Here is a 21170-nt window from a genome sequence, read left to right on the forward strand (position 1 = left end):
TATCGTGATCATGCCTTAAATTCAATGGATTCTTTGGCTATTAGGATATTCTGTATAAATCGGTTATATATACCAATAAAACCACTCATTGCTTCATGTGTTACTAAAAAAACTAGCAGGAAAAGAAGTTGGGAGTTCAACTAGAAGATGATGACAAAAAATAATGGAAATTTAAAAAATGTACATCTTCACATCAGCCCAATTCAAGGAGACAGTGATATTTTTCATCCCTGAAAGATTAAAGGAACTTGTATTTAACACCTGATGAATAATTCAGTGAGAAAAAGCAGTGATCTTTGTTATTGTTAACAAATTAAGTTTCAAACTAACTCAAAGAATAAGGAGAAAAAGTTTTTTCTAAACAGCAACAGAAAATATGAGTAATTATATAATAATACAGCAGGATCCGAGTTTCTGGAGATTATGAAAAAGATACTATTAACAGTAATACTTTCAATGAGAGATTTTCAGTTTTCAGCCAGACATTATGAAAAGGTAGCATTCCAGCCTTGACATTGGGTAGCCTGGTCTGAGAGGAGGAAGCAAGATAATTTTTAAGCTCTCCTTGGCCAAACTAAGGAAAGAAAATTCCCAGCTAGATCCAGGTTAATACCATAATATCCTATGGAGGTTGGATTAAGTATTTTTAAAAAATTATTGAGTTTCTAAGCCAAAGCTTCAAAAAGCTAATTTATCTCTGCATCTCAAGTAAATTTTTAAGAAGTCATAACATAGGACCAAAGTTAAGAAGAGTATGACTTGCTTAAAGCAACATCTTTACGATAACACTAAAAAAAATCCCAGGGCATCCACTCTGCAACTTTTAAATCCTCAAATCTGTTATGCTTCCAACACCATTCTCTCCTCAAAAAAAGTTAATTTTTAAAGTTCACTGATGAGAATAGCTAATAATATTTCTCTAAACCCTCAAAGCAGTTCTCCTGTTTTATTTTCAACTAAATTTAGTTCAAATTACTCTCCAGCACTTATTTCATGCCTTTCTATTTTACCACATATTCTATAACAGAGTGTTGTTGGGGAATGAACTGTCTCCCCACTAAATATATATTAAACATTAACTCCCAGAACCTGCTAGCTAATGTGGCCTCATTTGGAAATAGGATCTGTGTAAATGTAATCAAGTCAAGATGAGGTCATGCTGAATTGGGGGGGTTGGGTCCTTAAATTCATTGATCAGTGTGTCTTTATATAAGACAGAGATCTGAAGACACAGAGCCAAAGAAAGCTATGTAAAGGAGGTAGAGATGAGCTATGGTGCTATAAACCAAGGAAGGACAAATTGCTGATAACTACCAGAAGCTAGAAGAGGCAAGGAAGGACGATTCATTCTTAGGGCCTTTGAAGGGAGCATGGCCCTGTCAACACCTTGACTTTGGACTTGTAGTCTCTAAAACCATGAGAAAATATATTTGTTGTTTTAAACCACTCAGTTTGTGGTAATTTGTTACACAAGTCCTAAAAAACTAAAACAGGGAAATTTGGGTTAATGGTCCTAAACCTGTTTAGCTTGTATACTGTGGGAAAGGGGAGAGGGGGGGAGAGAGAGAGAAAGAGAGAGAGAGAGAGAGAGAGAGAGAGAGAGAGAGAGAGAAATGGACTGAGGCACCTTAGTGGCTCAGTTGGTTAAATGTTTGACTCTTGATTTCAGCTCAGGTCATGATCTCAGAGTTCTGAGATCAAGCCCCACATGGGGATCGATGTTCAGCAGAGAGTCTGCATGAGATTCTTTTTCTCTCCCTCACCCCCACCCCCGCTCACACTTGCTCTTGTGCTCTTTCTCAAATAATAAATAAATATTTTTTAAAAAATAGAAAAAAATAAATGAATGGGAGATGGTAGGAGGTATCTCACTGTTGGAAGAGGGAAGTTATAGACAGATGAGCAGGGAAAAGGGCTAAAGTGAGCTCCTCTGTACTGGATTAGAGTCAGAGACATCAGCATGTGACTCATATTTAGCCTAATATAAACAATAATGGATACACACACAGAAATAACTATAGATATGTATGTATACACAAGTTAGTATACATATCTACACAGCCTAGCTCTGTCTTCTAGAAGCCTAGAAGCCATGACACCTCAGCATTAACAAGCATTCCTAGCATCCAGATCTTGGTTTCTAAATACTATTCTCCAGTAAAAGGAACCAGGGCTCCTTGGCTGATTCCAAGGTGAGGGCAGGGAAAAAATAAGACGAGCATGGGATACTTTATAGCAACCAAAAATAGAGAAGTGCTCAAAACACTAAAGGATGGATGTGGGGCAGAAAGAATCACATGAATCAACATAAAAGAGTTCCCAATGGCCAATGCTGTAATAGTTTGAGCAACAGAATAAATTATTACTTGGTCATAACTCAAAAATAAAGTAAATATACAGTCAATACTGATATAAATGACTGAATAAATAAATAAATAAATGAAGGAAAAAAGATGAGTCTTTCTTATAAAAGAATTTCAAATAGGGGTGCTTGGGTGTTCAGTCAGTGAAGCATCCAACTCTTGATTTCAGCTCAGGTCATGATCTCAGAGTCCGAAATGGAGCCCTGTGTTGGGCTACACACTGAGCATGTAGCCTGCTTAACATTCTTTCTCTCTGCCCCACCCTGCTCTCATTCTTTCCCTCAAAACAAAACAAAAAGTATGTATATATATTTTTCTATACCCCTCCAGAATATAGAACTCAGAAACCTCACCCCCAGTTTGAGCTGGACTTGCTTCCAAAGAACCGAGTATGAAAGGGAAAAATAACAGATTTATAGTGGAGAAACCTGGCAAATACACTTTAACCAAGTGACTACGTTAACATCACCACTGATATCAGATAAATATCACATAACCCCTATGTGGCACTTTCATCTCTGTACTATTCTTCCCAAAAAGCATAAACGCAGTCTAATCATGAGGAAATGATCAGACAAATCCAATTTGAGGGACATTCTATAAAATGCCTAACCACTCCTCCTCAACACTGTTATAAAGAAAGGAAAGTGTAAGAAATTGTAACAGACCAAAGTAGACATTACAACTAAAAGTAATTTGGTGTTCTGAACAGGAACTGAGAACAGAGGAGGACATCAACAGAAAAACCAGGAAATTCTAATAAGGTCTGAAGTTTAATTAAAAAAATAAGTATGTATTTCTACATGAGCCCATACTGATATAAACAACTGAATAACCAAACAAATGGAAAAGAAGGGACAATTATATCTTTAAGAGTTATTCTAAATATTAAATTCAGGTACTTCCTCTTTCAGGAGGTGGAGTTTAATCCCCCTCCTGAGAGTGCATCCAAATAATATAGTAGGAAGCCAAATAGTTACTATACAGTAGAGAAACCTGGCAGTGTTGGTACTACCAGTTTCTGAGCCATTTTGAGTATTTTTAGTAATATATACTAACAGCTTGCTCCTGAATTTGTGGCTGGTTTAGGATTTAGCTCTTTGACATCTGCTAGAAAAATTTCTTACTTACTACTCTGAATTACAGCTGCTAGAAATTTCACTGTTTTCTCTTGATCTCGTCATCACAGGGTTGGGGTTTTTTTTCTCCTGAGTTTCAGAGGGATTTCAGAAAGGAGTTAAATTAAAGGAGAGTGTTCAGTTTGTTGCCTTAAGGTAGATACTTGCTTGGATTTCTTTCCTGGTTGGCACATACTGAGGCACCCAATTATTTGGTAACTGGATACACAGTGAAACATTTAACCATGTCCCTATTAATACACTTAAAGTTATCCCTAATGTTTTACTAAACACTGTTACAGTGACTATTCTCGTACATATTATCTTTGTTCACCTGTGCTGTACTGCATCAAGGATATTTATAACTTGACATAGGATATTTATAGGTGATTTAACCGCTTCAAGGCTCACTTTTTCCATCAGAGCGTTGTGGTGAGGATTAAATGAGTGCCTAGTAGGACACAGTAACAGCTATGTAGTTGTTAGTTATCATTGCCCAATTGCCCTCTACCAAGGTTGAATATATGTACCAGTTATTAGAGTACTACTTTTCCCATCTATGCCCAGATCCTAGATATTGGACTTATTTTCTGGGAAAGGGACAATTTTCCCCTGTTGGTGAAAAGCAGTATCTCATCATCTAGATTGTCATTTCACTATGACTTTGATCATCTATCTTAATGTTTACTGGTTATCTGTACTTTTCCCATAAATTGTTTACTTATAGCTTTTACCTATAAAAATTTTTAATAGGTTCATAATATAATATTATGAAATATTATAAATTTTATAGATGAATACCTACTTGGGGACATTGTCCTTATTTGTAGAAGCTCTTTAAATAATATGAATATTATTTCCTGGTTAGTTTTATTACAAATATTTACCCTCAGGGTGTTCTTTTTAAAATGTACTACCTTTCTTTTATCAATGATCAAAACTTTTGAATTTTCATTAAATCAAATGTGTTTTGAACTTTCTTAGAAGAATATTTCTTTTTTTTTTTTTTTAAGATTTTATTTATTCATGAGTGAGACAGAGAGAGAGGCAGAGATATAAGCAGAGGGAGAAGTAGGCTCCCTACAGGAGGACTCGATCCCAGAATCACGATCTGAGCCAAAGGCAGACATTCAACCACTGAATCACCCAGGTGCCCCTTAAGAAAAATATTTCTAACCTAAAAATATATATTAATCTCATACCTTCTAATGTTTTCATAATTTTCAAAAGAAATCATTAACTTTCATCCCTTTTACATTTAGTTTTCTTACAGTTTGAGGTCAGGATTTCATACCTCTTTCCTCCTTTATCAGCCCTGATCTTTCTTTATTCCTTTTTTAAAAAATTTATTTATCTGAAAGAGTGTGTACATGCATACAAGCAGTCAGATGTGGAGTAGAATGAGAGAGAATCTCAAGCATCCTTTCCCTGAGCATGGAGCCCAAGGCAAGAGTCGATCCCTAGACCCTGAGATTATAACCTGGGCTGAAATCAAGAGTTCAATGCTTAACTGAGCCACACAGGCACCTTACTGCTTTGAAATGCTGTACTGATATCATGTATTAAACTTTCAAATAAGCATGTGTTTTTAAAAGGTACTTAAGTTGATATGTTAGCTACAGAAATGCTACATATATATATAATTTATATATATATATATATACACACACATATTTATATATATATATAAAATAGAAATTCTAGGCTTTTGTTTTATTCCGATTTGTGGTTTAGCTCATCTGCTCTAAACTGGCAAGACTTCTATTCCTTCTGTGTGTTCCTTCTAATACATCAAAAAACAGCCTCCCTCTTCTCCTTATGGAAGCCTATTTTACTTGTAAGTGCCCAGAAGGTCAAACCCAGTCCCAGTCTTATCTCAATGGTTGAATGTCCTTGGAAAAAAGACAATTCTAGGTGGTGATGTGGATTAGACCATGTGACTCATTTACAATGAAAATTGTTTGTTTTTTTTTAAGATTCAATTTAAGGAACTCAAAAAAGAAAAAAAGAAAGCAAATCACAAACATATATCAGACGATCCAGTTTTATTTTAAAACCTACATGTATACAAATAAATGCACAGCAAAAGATCTGGAAGCACATGCAATATGCTAACAACATTTGTGACCTCTGAAAACAAAGCAAGAATAAGAGATGAAATAAAGGGAGATTTCACTTAGTGCTCTATTTAATTCTATATGGGTTCAAATTCTTCATAGACCATAAATTTAACAATATTTGGAATACAAATTTGCTTTTAGAATTATGTTCATCTTTATGCTTTTTTAAATGTGCACATATTACTTTTCTTTAATTGAGGGGGGGGAAGAGAAATACATAGAATAGTTGACATTAGGAAAAGTCCTATAATCACTCTTTCCAGTTTTCTTTTTTTTCCATCTGTATCTATTTCACAGAATTTCACAGGTTCGAGATTACTGCCTGAGTACACAGAGTTATATTCTCTCCTTTTCAAGAGCCAATGAAATGATAGAAAAGAAATACAATAGAAAATCGTGACAATGAACAATACAGGCTCATCATAAAGAAAATTGCAAAAAAAAAAAAAAATCCAGAAGCTGGAAAATAAAGCATTAATTATTGAGGCAGGACAGAAGAATACATGGTATAAAATACAAGTCTGGAAATGTAGCACAGGGAGTTCACCTGTCTGGGAGAACATCAAAGAGGCTCTAACCTCAGAAAATATCAAGTACAAATGCAGGCTAAAAACAGGAGTCTTAACTGAAGGTCTATATAGGTACTATTCTCATTGAACAAAACTGAGCATCCAGTAAATACCAGTCCCTATTCTACAGAAGAAAAAATAAACAAACCCAAAATAAAGCAGGGGTGTGGGAACAAAAAAATTGTGAGGGTGGCAGTAGAAGCATCACTGTTTTAGATAAGCCAGCTGGTGAACTTCTTAAGAAAGAAATTTGAGAAAAGAGAAAAAGAGAGTAAGGAAGAAGAACAAGAATCATTTTTAAAACAATGATGGTAATGCAAGAACTGCACTAAGCAATTTAAAAGTTATGTTGTTAGATCTTCATAATACATAAAAAGAGTTATCTCCAAATTAGAGATGAAAACACTGAGACTGAAAGAAATGAGAAATTATTTAAGGTTGCACAGATAATTAAGTGATAACAGATTTAAACACAGGATAAACTCTCAACCATTGTATTAGTAAGAGCAGTCATTTCATTCTTTGGAAGTTAATTTACTCATTTATACAATGGTCTAGTTAATTTTATTTTCTCTAAAGAAAATAACGGGTCGTTCAACTCTAACACCATGACTGTTACCAAAAGAAAATAATCATACTTATCATTTATAACTTGAGAAAATATTCTGTTAGTATGATGAAAGCTTGAAAAGAAGTATCTATAATGGGACATTTCTTTAATATTTCAATAGTATCACCACTCTCCCACTAAAGGACTCTGAAATAAACTTCAATAGTAATTATTGCTGTTGGCAATTATTACTACAATTATTACTTTTTACAATTCACAATGCCATCTGCCCCTTCACCACCTTGTATACTTCCTTACTCTCACTGGTATGTTTTAAATAATCAACTGATACTAGATGCAAGACCATAATGAAATCAATATTCAATGCAACCGCTAGCAAAGTCATGACAAAAATAGTGAAGATTTTTATTACCATCTCTAATAAACACAGGTGATAAGATGGAAAAGACATCCTTCCCTATACTTCCCCAGTAAACACAACTGAAAGCTCCAGTGTGTGTGTGTGTGTGTGTGTGTGTGTGTGTGTGTGTGTGTGTAAAACAAACATATGACTGAAAGTTGAAGAAAAGAAAGCAGACCAGCTAAGAACCTAGGATCCAAGGAACGAGACTATGGTGAATCCCTTGGATTTTCCTTGTGCCTTTCAGCTTTGGAACTGAAAAAACCAGTCACCCAGAAGAACCAAAGGGCACAGCCCAAAAGTTCCAACAAAAGCCATTTTCCCTAACCAACAGACCAGGAAAGAAGAAGACTAAAAAGACAGAAATTTTTCAGATAATAACCGCTCTTTTCTAGCCCAACGCCATAGAAAAAACTGCAGCCCTACCTCTACCCACACCGACAAAAGTCAAGTGGGAAGCCTAGACTTCCAACCTTGCTGAGCTGTAACTAAGTACTTCAAAAGAGCCCCTCCAGGATAGTTTCAAAGAAAGGCCAAGTAGGGAAACATGACTTTCATCCCTGTCTGGCACTATGAATATCTCCTGTCCACTCTTACTCTTAGGTTGTATCAGAAAGGCTAACAGAGAGTCTGGACATTCACCATCCCCTAGCAGTAATGAGGCCATCCACACAATAGTGTCAGTAGTGATGACATGAAAAACCCAGACTTCTACCCCCTATCCACCAGTAACAAGGCACTCCCCTCCAAACTCCTCAGGTATCAACAAAGGCCAAGTGGGGAACCTAGACTTCTAACTCCATCTGGCAATAAGAAGGCAGTAGCTCTCCCCATTTCACATGTCAGAACAGTCTCTTACAAAGCCAGCTAATAAAAAAGGTTTAAACATATAATGTTTTACTGTGTTTATAATAATTTTATATTTAACCATATATAGCTTACATTTATAAAATGTAATAAAATTATAAATATGACAATATGCTATATAGTAAATAAATTAAATCTAGAATCTCATAACTGTACAAAATATTCTAAAATTACAGTTGAAGATAATTTGTCATACAAAAAATTAGTAAGTTCCCAAAAGAATTAAAAAAAAAAATAGATGCCAACACCAAGATAACAATTGTTAGAATTCTCTGGCAAGGATTTTAAAATAATCATCCTAAAATTCCCTTGATAAACAATACAAGCATGCCTAAAACAAAATGGCAAAACAAAGCAACAGCAAAGAAATGGAACACATAAAGTAAAAGTAAAATAAAAATTTTAGAACTGAAAAATATAATATTAGAACTAAGCAGCTCAGTGGAAGGGCTCAACATTAGAACGGAGCAGATCAAAAATCAAGTGACCTAGTAGACAAAACAATAAAAATTACCCAGTCTAAACAACAAACAAGAAATAGAGGAGAGAGAGAGGAAAAAAAAAAGGCAAGAGAGCATCAGAGGCCTGTAGGACAATAACAAAAGATCTATGACTTGTGCCATCAGAGCCCTGGAAGGAAAGAGGGAAAGGCTCAAGAACTCAAAGAAAATAATGGTTGGAAACTTCCCAGATATGACAAGATGTTCATGGTTTCAAGAGGCTATATGAATCACAAATAATAAAAGTTCAAAGAAATCCACCCAATGAACTGTGATACTAAATTTCTAAAAACTGAAGGCAAAGAAAAAATCTTCAGAGTAGCCAGAGAAAAACAAGAGATTTATCATTAGAAACCATGGAGGACAGAAAGAAGTGACATATTACTTTTCAAGTACTAGGGGGAAAAACACTGTCAAACTAGAAATGATAAAAAAATTATCCTTCAGGAATCAAGGGGAAATCAAGATATTCTCAGTTGAAAAGAGACTCAGATAATTTGTCCTGAGTAGATATATCCTTAAAAAAAAAAAAAAAAAAAAATGCAGAAAGCAAAAATAGGTTGTGTCTCCTCTTGAGTTTCCTAAATTGTCTGATTATAGAAGTAAAAATTCTAACACTATCTGATACAGTTACAAATATATGTAGAGATAATACTTGAAACAATTTTATTTTGAGGATGGTAAAGGATTCTATACTCTATTCAACCTGTTAAAATAAATTATTTATGCAACATATATACTTATATAACTAGAGCAACGACTAGAAGAGCTATAAAAGCGACATATCTAAAAATACTATAGAGGACAGCCCAGGTGGCTCAGTGGTTGAGCATCTGCCTTAGGCTCAGGGCGTGATCCCAGAGTCCCAGGATCGAGTCCTTCATTGGGCTCCCTGCACAGAGCCTGCTTCTCCCTCTGCCTGTGTCTCTGCCTCTCTGTGTCTCTCATGAATAAATAAATAAATAAATACTTGAAAAAAATAAAAATAAAAAAAATAGAAATAAAAATACTGTAGATAAGTCCAAGTAAAATTCTAAAAATGTTCCAGTAACCCAGAGGAAGGCAGGAAAATGAAAACAGAAACAAAGAGGACAGAGAACTTAAGTATCAGTAAATCAATAATCACATTAAATCCAAATGGTCTAAATATAACAATCAAAAAAGAGAGACTAGCAGGATGAATTAAAAATCATGATTCAGGGGCAGCCCGGGTGGCTCAGCGGTTTAGCGCCGCCGTCAGCCCAGGATGTGATCCTAGGGCCTCGGGATCAAGTCCCACATCAGGCTCCCTGCATGGAGCCTGCTTCTCCCTCTGCCTGTCTCTGCCTCTCTCTCTCTCTCTCTCTCTCTCTCTCTCTCTCTCATGAATAAATAAAATTAAAAAAAAAAATCATGATTCAACCGTATGCTGTTCTAAGCAACTTACTTCAAATATAACAATAGTTTGAAAGCAAAAAGAATAGTAAACATTTACCATTTAAACATTAATCAAAGGAAAGCTAGAGTAGCTGTATAAATAGCAGATAAAGTAGACTTCAGGACAAGAAAATTATCAAAGATGTAACAATAAAAGAGCCAATCCACCAAGAATACATATTAAGCCTAAATGTGTATGCACCAAGCACTAGAACTACAATATATGTAACACAAACTTTAAAAAAAAAAAAAAAATAGAAAGATACACACGAATCCACAATTGCAGTTGAGACTTTAAAAAAATTGCTCTTGGGTCACATGTATGGCTCAGTCAGTTAAGTAAGCATCTGCCTTCGACTCAGGTCATGATCCCAGGGTCCTAGGATCTCCCTCTGCCTATATGTCTCTGCCTCTCTGTCTCTCTCATGAATAAATAAAATCTTAAAAAAAAAAAAAAAAAAGAGTATCATTTATCAAGTGATACAGAAAAAGCATTTGACGAGCAGGGAGCCTGCTTCTCTCTTTCCTCCCCGCTCATGCTCTTGCTATCTCAGTTTCTCTCTCAAATAAATAAATAAATTATTTTTAAAAAAATTAAAAATAAAAATTGCTCAACAACTGAGCAACTAGATAGAAAATCAAAGATACAGAAAAACTCAAAAACATTATCAACTAACAGGATCTAATCGACCCAACAACAGCAAAATACACATCTTCAATACCCACAAAACATGTAGCAAATAAACCATATGCTGAGACCTAAAAGAAATGTCAAAAAATTTAGAATTGAAATCACAGTATTTCTGACCACAAGAGAATCAAATTTGAAATTAGCTAACAGAAAGATAACAGAAAAATGCCAAACACTTCAAAACTAAACAACATACTATTAAATAACCCTGAGGTCAAAGAAGTCTCAAGGTAAGTTAAGAAAACACAAGGAACTAAATAAAAACACAAAATACCAAATTTGTGGGAATGAAAATGAAACAATGAAAACATTGCTCAGAAAACTTTATAGCACCAAATTCACAGATCTTAAAGGAAAGTTTCAAATCACTAATCACCCATCTTAAGAACTTAAAAAAAGAGCAAAATAAACCTAAAGCAAAAAGAGAGAAATAGAGAAATCACTGAAACTGAAAGCAGAAAAAAGAGAAAATGAATTATACAAAGAATTGATCTTCTGAAAAGGTCAATAAATTGACAAACTGCTACCAAGACTAAAAAATAAAAAAGATAAAAAAAGATGACATAAATTACCAATACCAACAATGGTACAAGGTGTCTCACTTACAGAGGCAGCAGACATCAAGAAATAATAAGGAAATGCTATGAACAACTCTACACACATAAATTTGACAACTCAGACAAAATGGGCCACTTCTGGGGGGAGGGGGAGAGGAATGCCACAATTCATCCAATTAGACATAATCTGAATAACCCTATAATTATTAAGGAAAATGAATTCATGACTTTAAAACCATGAAAAAAGAAATCTCTAGGGCCAGATGGTTTCACTAAAGAATTCTACCAAAGGGATCCCTGGGTGGCGCAATGGTTTGGCGCCTGCCTTTGGCCCAGGGCGTGATCCTGGAGGGCTGGGATCGAATCCCACGTCGGGCTCCCGGTGCATGGAGCCTGCTTCTCCCTCTGCCTCTCTCTCTCTCATCCTCTCTCTGTGTGTGTGACTATTCGTAGATTAAAAAAAAAAAAAAAAAAAGAATTCTACCAAATATCTAAAGAATTAACATTACTCTATACAGTCTCTTCCAGAAAACAGGAGAGAATTCTTTCCAATTCATTTTATAAAGCTAGTATTATACTGACATCAAAACAGGACAAGATAGTCCCCCTCAAAAGATAACTATAGACCAATATTCCCTTATAGATACACAGAAAAATTCCTTAACAAAATATTAATAAAATTCAACAATATATAAAAATTCTACACTTATGACCACATGGAGTTATCCCAGGTGTAGAAAGCTTACTCAATATTTGAAAAATCAAGCAACGGAATCTGCCACCGTATCAGCAAGCTAATGAAGGATATCATTTATCAGGGTGCCTAGGTGGCTCAGTGGTTGAGCATCTGCCTTTGGCTCAGGTTGTGGTCCCAGGGTCCTGGGAATGAGTCCTGCATCAGACTTCCCACAGGGAGCCTGCCTCTCCCTCTGCCTATGTCTCTGCCTCTCTGTCTCTCTCATGAATAAATAAAATCTTTAAAAAAAAAAAAAAAGTATTATTTATCAAGTGATACAGAAAAAGCATCCGCAAAATCAAACACCCATTCATTATTTTAAGAAGTCTCAGCAAAGTAGGACTAGAGGGAAACTTCCTCAAATTGATAAATGGAATCTATTAAAAAAATCTACAACAGTTGTCATACATCTACATAACAATGGAAGACTAAGCACTTTATCTGTAAGATCAGGAAAAAGACAATGATGTCCACTCCTACTACTCATCTTCAACACGGTTCTGCATGGTCTGGTGACTACAATAAGTGAAGAAAAGAAAACAAAAGGCATACAGATTAGAAAGGAAAAACATCCCTATTTACTGATGACATGATTATCTATAGAGAAAATCCCAAGAAATCTACCCAAAAAACCTCCTGGAACTAAAGAGTCCAGCAATGTCACGAGATAAACACAAAAGAAATCGATTGTGTATCTCTATGTAACAACATATTGATGCCAAAACTGCAAATACAATGCCATTTACAATCATTCAAAAAAAAAAAAAAAGAACTAGGTGTAATTTTAACAAAACATGTCCAATACTGGTGAATAAAATTAAAATCTAAATAAATGAAGAACTATACCATGTTAATGGACTAGAAAACTCAAGAGAGTAATAAACACATCAATTCTCCCCAAGCTGATATATGGATAACACAATATCTATAAAATTTCCAGCTAGATTTTTTGGCAGATAAGACAAAACTATTAAAACTTATATATAAAAGCAAAAGAATGAAAACAGCTAAAACAGTTTGAAAAAGAATGAAATGGGAATATTCATTCAAGATCCCAGGAATCTTCATTCAAGATTTATTAGGCAAAGAAAATGAACTTCAATCTTAGCCTCACACTGTGTAAAAAGGATTAAGTCAGAATCAGAAATGTCAGAGTTTCAATATCCTGCACATTCCAAGAAAGGTTTAGCCCTTACCTATGGCTCCTAAACCCTTGGAATATCCTGCCTAATAAGACTGTCTTTGTTTACCTGGGTACCTTGGGTCATTTCAGATAGTCTATGCTAATAATGTGATTTATAGTAGGAGCCATGTGTTATCAGGTTGATCTCTCAAGGGCTAGCAACTAAGATCATCCACCAAGGAGTCAACCATGCCAACATGACCAACCCACAATAAAAATCCTGGACCCAAGGCTTGGGTGACTTTGCCTGGTTAATAGTACTCTGTATATGGTTTCACAAATCACTGCTGGGAGAATTAAACACTGTTCACACAACTCCACACAAATGGTTGGGTCTAGTGTCTCCTGGACCCTGCTCCTTGCTTCTTTTTCTATTGCTGATTAAACTCTGTATTCGTTAGCTGTAACAAACCATAACCTTTAGTATGACAGCTTTTCGCAGTTGTGGGATTCCTTCTAGCAAATCAACGGAGCTGAAGAGTGGTCTTGGGGATACCAAACACACTTGCTTTATAAAAGATTAACTAAAAATGGATCATGGAAATAATGGGGAAAAAAAAGATAAAACTTTAAGGAAAAAAAAAAAAGAAAATCTTCAAAATCTGGGACTATGCGGTTTTGAGACTTGACCCCAAAAGCACAATCCATATAATGGAAAACTATACTCTAAAATTACACACTAAACTTAAGCAAACTTTAAAACTTTTGCTTTGCAAAAGACACTATTAGAGAATGAAATGACAAGCTACAGAATAGAATATATTTGCAAACCACAAGGCCAAGAACAGATTAATATCTAACTTTTATAAAGAACTCTCAAAATTCAACAGTAAAAAAAAAAGATTCTGATTAAAACAGACAAACATATAGAAAGATTTCACTGAATATAACAGATGGAAAATAAGCACGTAAAGAAATGGTCAATATTATTAATCTTTAAGAAAATGAAAACTAAAACTACAATGAAGTATCACCACATTCCTATCAGAAAGACTAGAATTTTAAAAACCACAAATGCTAAGAATAAAGAAAAAACTAGATCACTTACAATGATCCATTTCCTTTGCTGACTGAAATGGAATAATCTCTCTGAAAAATAGAAATCTCTCTGAAAATCTCTGTGACAATTTCTTTAAAAACTAAACATACAAAATGATGAACAACCAACAACTGAATTGCTGGACACTTACACAAGAAACAAAGACAGATGTTCATACCAAAACCTGTATATGAATGGTTATAGCAGCTTTATTCCCAATAGTCAATACTAAAACAAACCAGATGTTTTTCAGTGGGAAAATTCTTAAGCAAAATATGGTCTACCTAATACCACCACTGCTGAATACTAATTAGGAATAAAAGAAATGAACTATTGATATGTGCAACAACCTGGATGAACTGTCAAAGAAAAAAGTCAGGATTAAAGGGTTATATACTATACGATTCCACTTATATAGCATTCTTGAAATGACAAAATTATAAAAATGGAGAATAGATTCAGAGGTTTCCAAGAGTTAAGGGTGGTAGGGGGAGAGGGAGCAACATGAGGTGCATACTGTGGTGACAGAAACATTCTGTATTTTGACCGTATCAGTATAAATATCCTGTAATACTGGCCTGCAGTTTTGCAGGATATCAGCAGGGGTGGGGGTGGTAGGTACTGAATAAAGGATGCATAGAATCTCTGCACTATTTTAAAAATTGCCTGTGAATTTACAATTATCTCAAAATAGTTGAAAAAGTGAATGAGGGGAAACTCATATGATCAGAGACAATTTCATTTGATATAATGGCAACATTGAACATTATTAAAACAAACATTACTTAAAACAAACATTACTTTATATTTTGGAACAATAGAACATATTCTTTAAATGTTCTCAATCACAACCATTCTCGGGAGTCTCATGTCTAAACACTAAGAATTTCAGCTCACCTTCCACGCTGTCAGAACAGGAAGTTCCAATGCCAGTGTCACCACTGTCAGAAGTTATACTATGTCTCCTGATATGATTATTTCGATGGCTAGATGTAACAGTTGTGGCCTGCCACAATGATTCATTACCAGGTAACCATGCTGATGAAGAATAATCTGGGCCTACAAAGGAAAATAGGTAAGAATTAGCACATTTATAATGTCTATCAGTAGACAAAACAGATCCTTTTTTTTTAACCTTAGGAAAAAAAAAACTACACATAAGGTTAAAAAAAAAAAAGTTATTTTGTCCCAAATAATTTGGATCAACAATATCTAAGATTCATCAAATAAACTTACATGTCATACACCTAAAAATACAATGCTAATTTTGCAGCTTCCTCTGCTAAAGGACTCTGATTTTTGTTGATAAGTATTGAACTCAGAAATATGTACTGCTGTCTTATTTAAAATGTCAAATCTATCTATCTGTCTGGAAATATCAGCACTCTGCTCTGGAATATTTGATACGTAGGCATCTGTCATCTGTGATTCCACAAAGATTCATCAGTTGAGAATTGGGGCCCAGGGAAAGTCTAATTGAATCATACTGCATGACAATTTAATTGGAATATGCTAATGGAAAATAAATCTTTTCTACTGTATCCTGATCATTTAACATTTAAAGTTATTTTATATTTCTTTTATTTCTTTAGTTATTTTGATAAAAGATTAACACTGTAGCATCTTCTTCACCCTTAGCTCAATTTCCCCTTTATTTTTTGGCTAACATCATTTTTCAATGTTCTCTTGGTCTTTATTTTCACTTATCTTGTCGATTTCACTTAATTTTTATTTGCCTTTTTCTGATTTATCCATCATTTTACTTTTCTGCTTACTTCATTCTTAAATTATCATCCATTATAATACCACAGAAAGTATACCCATGGACAAGTGCCAGTCTGTGAACTACTTATTACTAGTTCATAAATTATAGTAACCTGAGGGGCACCTGGGTGGCTTAGTCATTTGGGAATCTGACTTCAGCTCAGGTCATAATCTATTGGGTCCTGCGATCTGGCCCACCTCTGGCTCTAGTTCAGTGGGGAATCACCTTATCTCTCTCCCTCTCCCTCTGCCCCTCCTCCTGTTCATGCAGGTACTCTCTCTCAAATAAATAAAATCTTTAAAAAAAAAAAAAAAAAGTTACAGCAATCTGAAAAAACAATTTTAAATCTGTTGAATTTTATATATAAAATTTACAGAAGCACATATCTTTATTAAAGGCTAACACAAAAAAAAAATAAAAAAAAAATAAAGGCTAACACAGTGATTCTTAAATTGGAGCCTGAAGACTTATTTGTGGAAGTTAAGTTCTACACAAGATTTTGGGCTTTTGTCTCAACGACATCCTTAAAAAATTAAAGCATATTACAGATGATCTGTATAGCTACCTTAAAACAGATTTATTGAATAGTGAAACATGCTATTGAAATTGTCTACTAGGAGTGCCTTCTAGCACCCTAGAAAAAAATAAAGTTGTTAGATTTAAGCATAAGGATCACAAAATGATAAACCTGTCCATAAAATGAATTAAATCATTTTATCACACTTTTAGGAATAGACATCTCTATATTATTATTAAAAATCAAAATTCATAAACAGATTAATAAAACCAGACCTAAAGCTATTTTCTACTAATATTAATTCTAACATTAAAGGTTTGATTTTAATAACACATTAAGGCATGTTAATACTAATTTGAATTTCTACTTACATGTAATTTGTAAATTAAATTTGTTTTGGTTTTATAGATGTATAAGGTAAATGAGTAGTCTTAAAAACCATATACATTTAGGAGTCCCTAAGTGGCTGGAAATACCAAAAAAGTTAAGAAAAAGATTTGTCACAAATGCATGAAATATATGTAGGTACTAGTCCTATCTTGCCATTTACTACCATAAAGTATATACAAATCTATTACAAAAAGTTACAATTTATCAAAACTTACACAAACATTTCCACACTGTACATACCACTTGAAGTCAAGAGAAATGTAAATAAACACAAAGATAACAGTAATAAATCATAACTGCATAAAACTAACTTTAGTACATACATACTGTACTACTGTTACAAATTTGTAGCCCCCTCTTGTTGCTATTATCCACTTGAAAAGCCACCTGAATGCTAAGCATCTCTGGGACTTTAGTTATCACAGTAAAAAATAATCTCTTGTGGTTCTTGCTTATTTTTCATCGTGTTGTGTGCGATAACATAAACCTCCAGCAACACCATGGGACCCACACAGAATGCCACTAGTGATGCTGGAAATGCTCCCAAGAAGTAGAAAAAAGTCAGGACATGATAAAGAAAAAGATGAATGACTGATAAGAACTACAGTTTGAGGTCTGTATCTGTAGTTGCCTTCCATTTCTAAATAAATGAATCCAGCATAAAGATCATTGTTAAAAAAGAAAAGGAAATTTGTGAAACCATTGCTGCAGCTACACCAGCAAGAGCAAAAACCCTGAACTTTCTGTGAAATACTTTTTCATCTTGTATTGAAAATAAAGCTTCTATGTGGGTACAAGATTGTCATTTTGGCATACCTATAGACTATGATGATGTGAGAAAACCCGAAGTCATTACACTACAAGAACTTCAAGCAAAAAGAAGGTGGAGAATATAAAGCTGAAGAATTAAATGCCAGCACAGGATGATCTGATAATTTTAGAAAGAAGTTTGGCTTAAAAAAATGTCAAGATAATAGGAGAAACAGCTTCTGCCCACCAAGAGGCAGCAGATGAGTTCCCAGGCACCCTTAGGAAAATCACTGATGAGACAGGGTATCTGCCTGTACAGGTTTTTAAGGCAGACAAAGGTGCCCTATTCTGGAAGAAATTGCCACGAATGATATTAGTAAGGAAGAGGAGTGAGCACCAAAAATTTTTTTTTTAATTTATTTATGATAGTCACAGAGAGAGAGAGAGAGAGGCAGAGACACAGGCAGAGGGAGAAGCAGGCTCCATGCACCGGGAGCCCGACGTGGGATTCGATCCCGGGTCTCCAGGATCGCGCCCTGGGCCAAAGGCAGGCGCCAAACCGCTGCGCCACCCAGGGATCCCTGAGCACCAAAATTGAACGCAGGAAGGGACTAGCTTTGCTGTTTTTTGCAAATGGAGTCAGGTGTATGATCAGTGTTGTCCTTATCCACAAAGGTGCTAAACCCCAGCCTTGAAGGAAAAAGGTAAGTAACCACCAGCAGCCAGTCTTTTGGCTGTATAACAAGAAGGCCTGAACAGGAACCCTTTTTCTAGATTGGTTCCACTGATGCTTTGTCCCCGAAGTCAGGAAATGCCTTGCCAGCAAGGGACTGCTTTTCAAAGTGCTTTTGATATTGGACAATGTCCCTGATCACCTAGAATCTTATGAGTTCAATACCAAAGATATCAAACTGGCTTACTTGCCCCTAATATGACGTCTCTAATTCAGCCTCTGGATCAAGAGGTCGTAAGGACCTCTAAGATTCATTTTGCATGGTTCCCTGTGGAAAGGATTATAAACGCTGTGGAACAGAACCACAGCAAAGAGAACATCATCAAAGTTTGGAAAGATTATCCCACTGAAGATACTGCCATTGTTACAGAAAAGCTATGAAAGCCATCAACTCAAAAATAATAAATTCCTGCTGGAGGAAACTGTCAAGATCTCATGCATGATTTCCCAGAATTTATGACAGAGCCAATCAAAGAAATCATGAAAGAGATTGTGAAAATGGCAAAATAGGTGGGAAATTAAGGCTTTCAAGATATGGATCTTGGAGAAATTCAAGAGCCAACAAACACCTCTCCAGAGAAATTAACAGAAAATAACTTGCTGGAGAGCTTCTGAACCAATGCCAGACAATGAAAAAGACGGCACAGAAGAAGCAGTATCAGAAAACTGACATTAAACAATATGGCAGAAGGGTTCTGATTACTCAAGACTGCTTTGACTTCTTTTACAATGTGGACCATTCCATGATTCAAGCACTAAAACTAAAGCACATGGTGGAAGAATGACTGGTATTGCACAGTAATATCTTTTGAGAAATAAAAAAGCAGAAAGTCAGAAATTAGGATGTATTTATGTAAAGTTAAGACTAAATGTGCCTGCCTCTACTGCTTGCCCTTCCACTTCCAAGACCAGTCCCTCCTTTTTCTCCTCCTCCTCAGCCTATCAACATGAAGACAAGGATAAAGACCTTTATGATGATCCACTTCCACTTAATGAACAGTAAATAATCATTATGCCAGTTAATAAACTTACCGATTATGTATATGTGTGTTTGCATGAAAATCTAGTAATTGTATTGCCAGAACTGTGTGAGACATTTCTGTGCCATCATCATCACTGCCTAAGTATTCGCCATATAGAACATCCTGTGCAAAACCTGTATGGTAGTGGATAGCCTATCTTCACATAGGCATAAAATGAGCAATATTTAATATAAAATTAACAATGTGTTCATTCTTTCACTGTTTTATAACTTTGGTTTCAAAGAATTACATTCCCTTATAGTATGCCCCTCTCTCTAGTAACTGAAAACTGTGTATCAGTCTATCAACACAAGGTTTTTTTTTTTTTTTAGAAAAAAAGCTACAGTTTCCAATAATGTATTATGAATATGACTAATACTATATGCCATAAATGTTATAATTATTCACTCATTATAATGTATAGACTAGGCTACTGTTGAGCTATCATATTACTGCTTCTTCATTGTCAATACATGAATTGTTATACCTGTAAATATATATGAATTTCTTTTTCATGCTATCTTTTCATTTTGGGTGTCTGGCATTAGACATATAATAACATCTACAATGTTCTGTATCATTTAAGACAGTACTGATATAGATACTGACAGACAGTTCATCTTGTATACAGATGATGAAAACTTACAGTATCAATATAGTACCATATTGTATTTTCTTTTATGATTTTAACAGTATTTTTTCTGTAGCTTGCTTTATTGTAAAAATGTAGTATATGGATACATATAACATATAAAACTTGTGTTAATCAACTGTTTATGTATGGCTTCCCAGCAGGCTATTAGTAGCTACATTTTTGGAGATTCAAGATTTTTATGGATTTTCAATGCATGGGGGATTGGCATCCCTAATTTCTGTCCTACTTCCTTTTTTAAAAACTGCTATTTATATTATATACCTAGAACACAGAGGATAATTAACAAATGTCATGAAGAAAATAACATTCTAATCTTTAATTTAGATTGAATTAATTCAGAGAATGACATGTCTTGTCTCAATTCAAGTCAATCCAGAATCACAAAGCTGTTAAGGACTAGAAAATGAAATATGCTTACTAGGAGATATATAATAAGGAAAATTTTCTCACACAATAGTTATAAGACTAGCTACTAAAATGGGAACTACTCCAGTTTTAGAGATGTGCTATAGACTTTAAAAAAAATTAAAGTCTCAGTTATCTCTATGGAGGTCCTATCATATTAAAGAAATTGAATGACTGAATGTAAAATCAGTTTTCTCTAGAACAAAGACAGAAGCACTTCTGTAAGAACAGCAAAGACATCAGATACTGTACAATGGAACTTCTCTTTGGAAAATAGTAATGTTACATTTTTTAACACCAACTTCAATTCTATTAAATAGAATACTGAATGCCTAGAGATAACTTATTTAAAAATTATTCATATTTCTCATACTGGAAATACAAGATTAGCATCAAGTAAAGAGGCAACCTATTACATTTTCCTTCTGAAGCGTTTTTTTTTTAAGTTGGAAACAAATGCATACAACAGCAAGTCTTCCACAATGTTATATATCTGTAAATGCACTCAGAAGAGTAACAACTAATCTTACTGAATTTTTTAAATGACAACTCTACGACAGAATAAAAATAACAAAGCAGACTTGCTTTTACACAAAAAGCTGAATATAATAGAAATCATGAATACAAACTGCAATGTTTCTCAAAAGGCAGGTTATCAGTGGATTGAGACCAACTGTTTCACATAAAACAGAACAAAACAGAAAATATCTGAGCACATTAACTCTTGTAGGGCAGAAGATGCACATATCTCACACTTCAACACTTCTGAAATGTCAAAAGTACAACAGTGGCCCTCAACTGCC

At 34.7% G+C, this 21170-nt stretch overlaps 1 protein-coding gene across 2 annotated transcripts in view; it reads right to left on the reverse strand.

Annotated features, from left to right (window-relative positions):
• Nucleotides 1-21170, reverse strand: part of CEP85L (centrosomal protein 85 like) — a 164671-nt gene that overhangs the window by 125407 nt on the left and 18094 nt on the right. For both annotated transcript variants that reach the window (XM_041742672.1, XM_041742671.1), the window contains one exon: nt 15028-15189. Coding sequence is in view for 1 of the 2 variants with exons in the window: in XM_041742671.1 (XP_041598605.1) it covers nt 15028-15189 (162 nt within the window). In the remaining variant the exon portion in view is untranslated. The remainder of the gene's footprint in view (nt 1-15027; nt 15190-21170) is intronic.

This window comes from Vulpes lagopus, chromosome 2 (assembly GCF_018345385.1).
Source record: "Vulpes lagopus strain Blue_001 chromosome 2, ASM1834538v1, whole genome shotgun sequence".
Classification (NCBI taxonomy): domain Eukaryota; kingdom Metazoa; phylum Chordata; class Mammalia; order Carnivora; family Canidae; genus Vulpes; species Vulpes lagopus.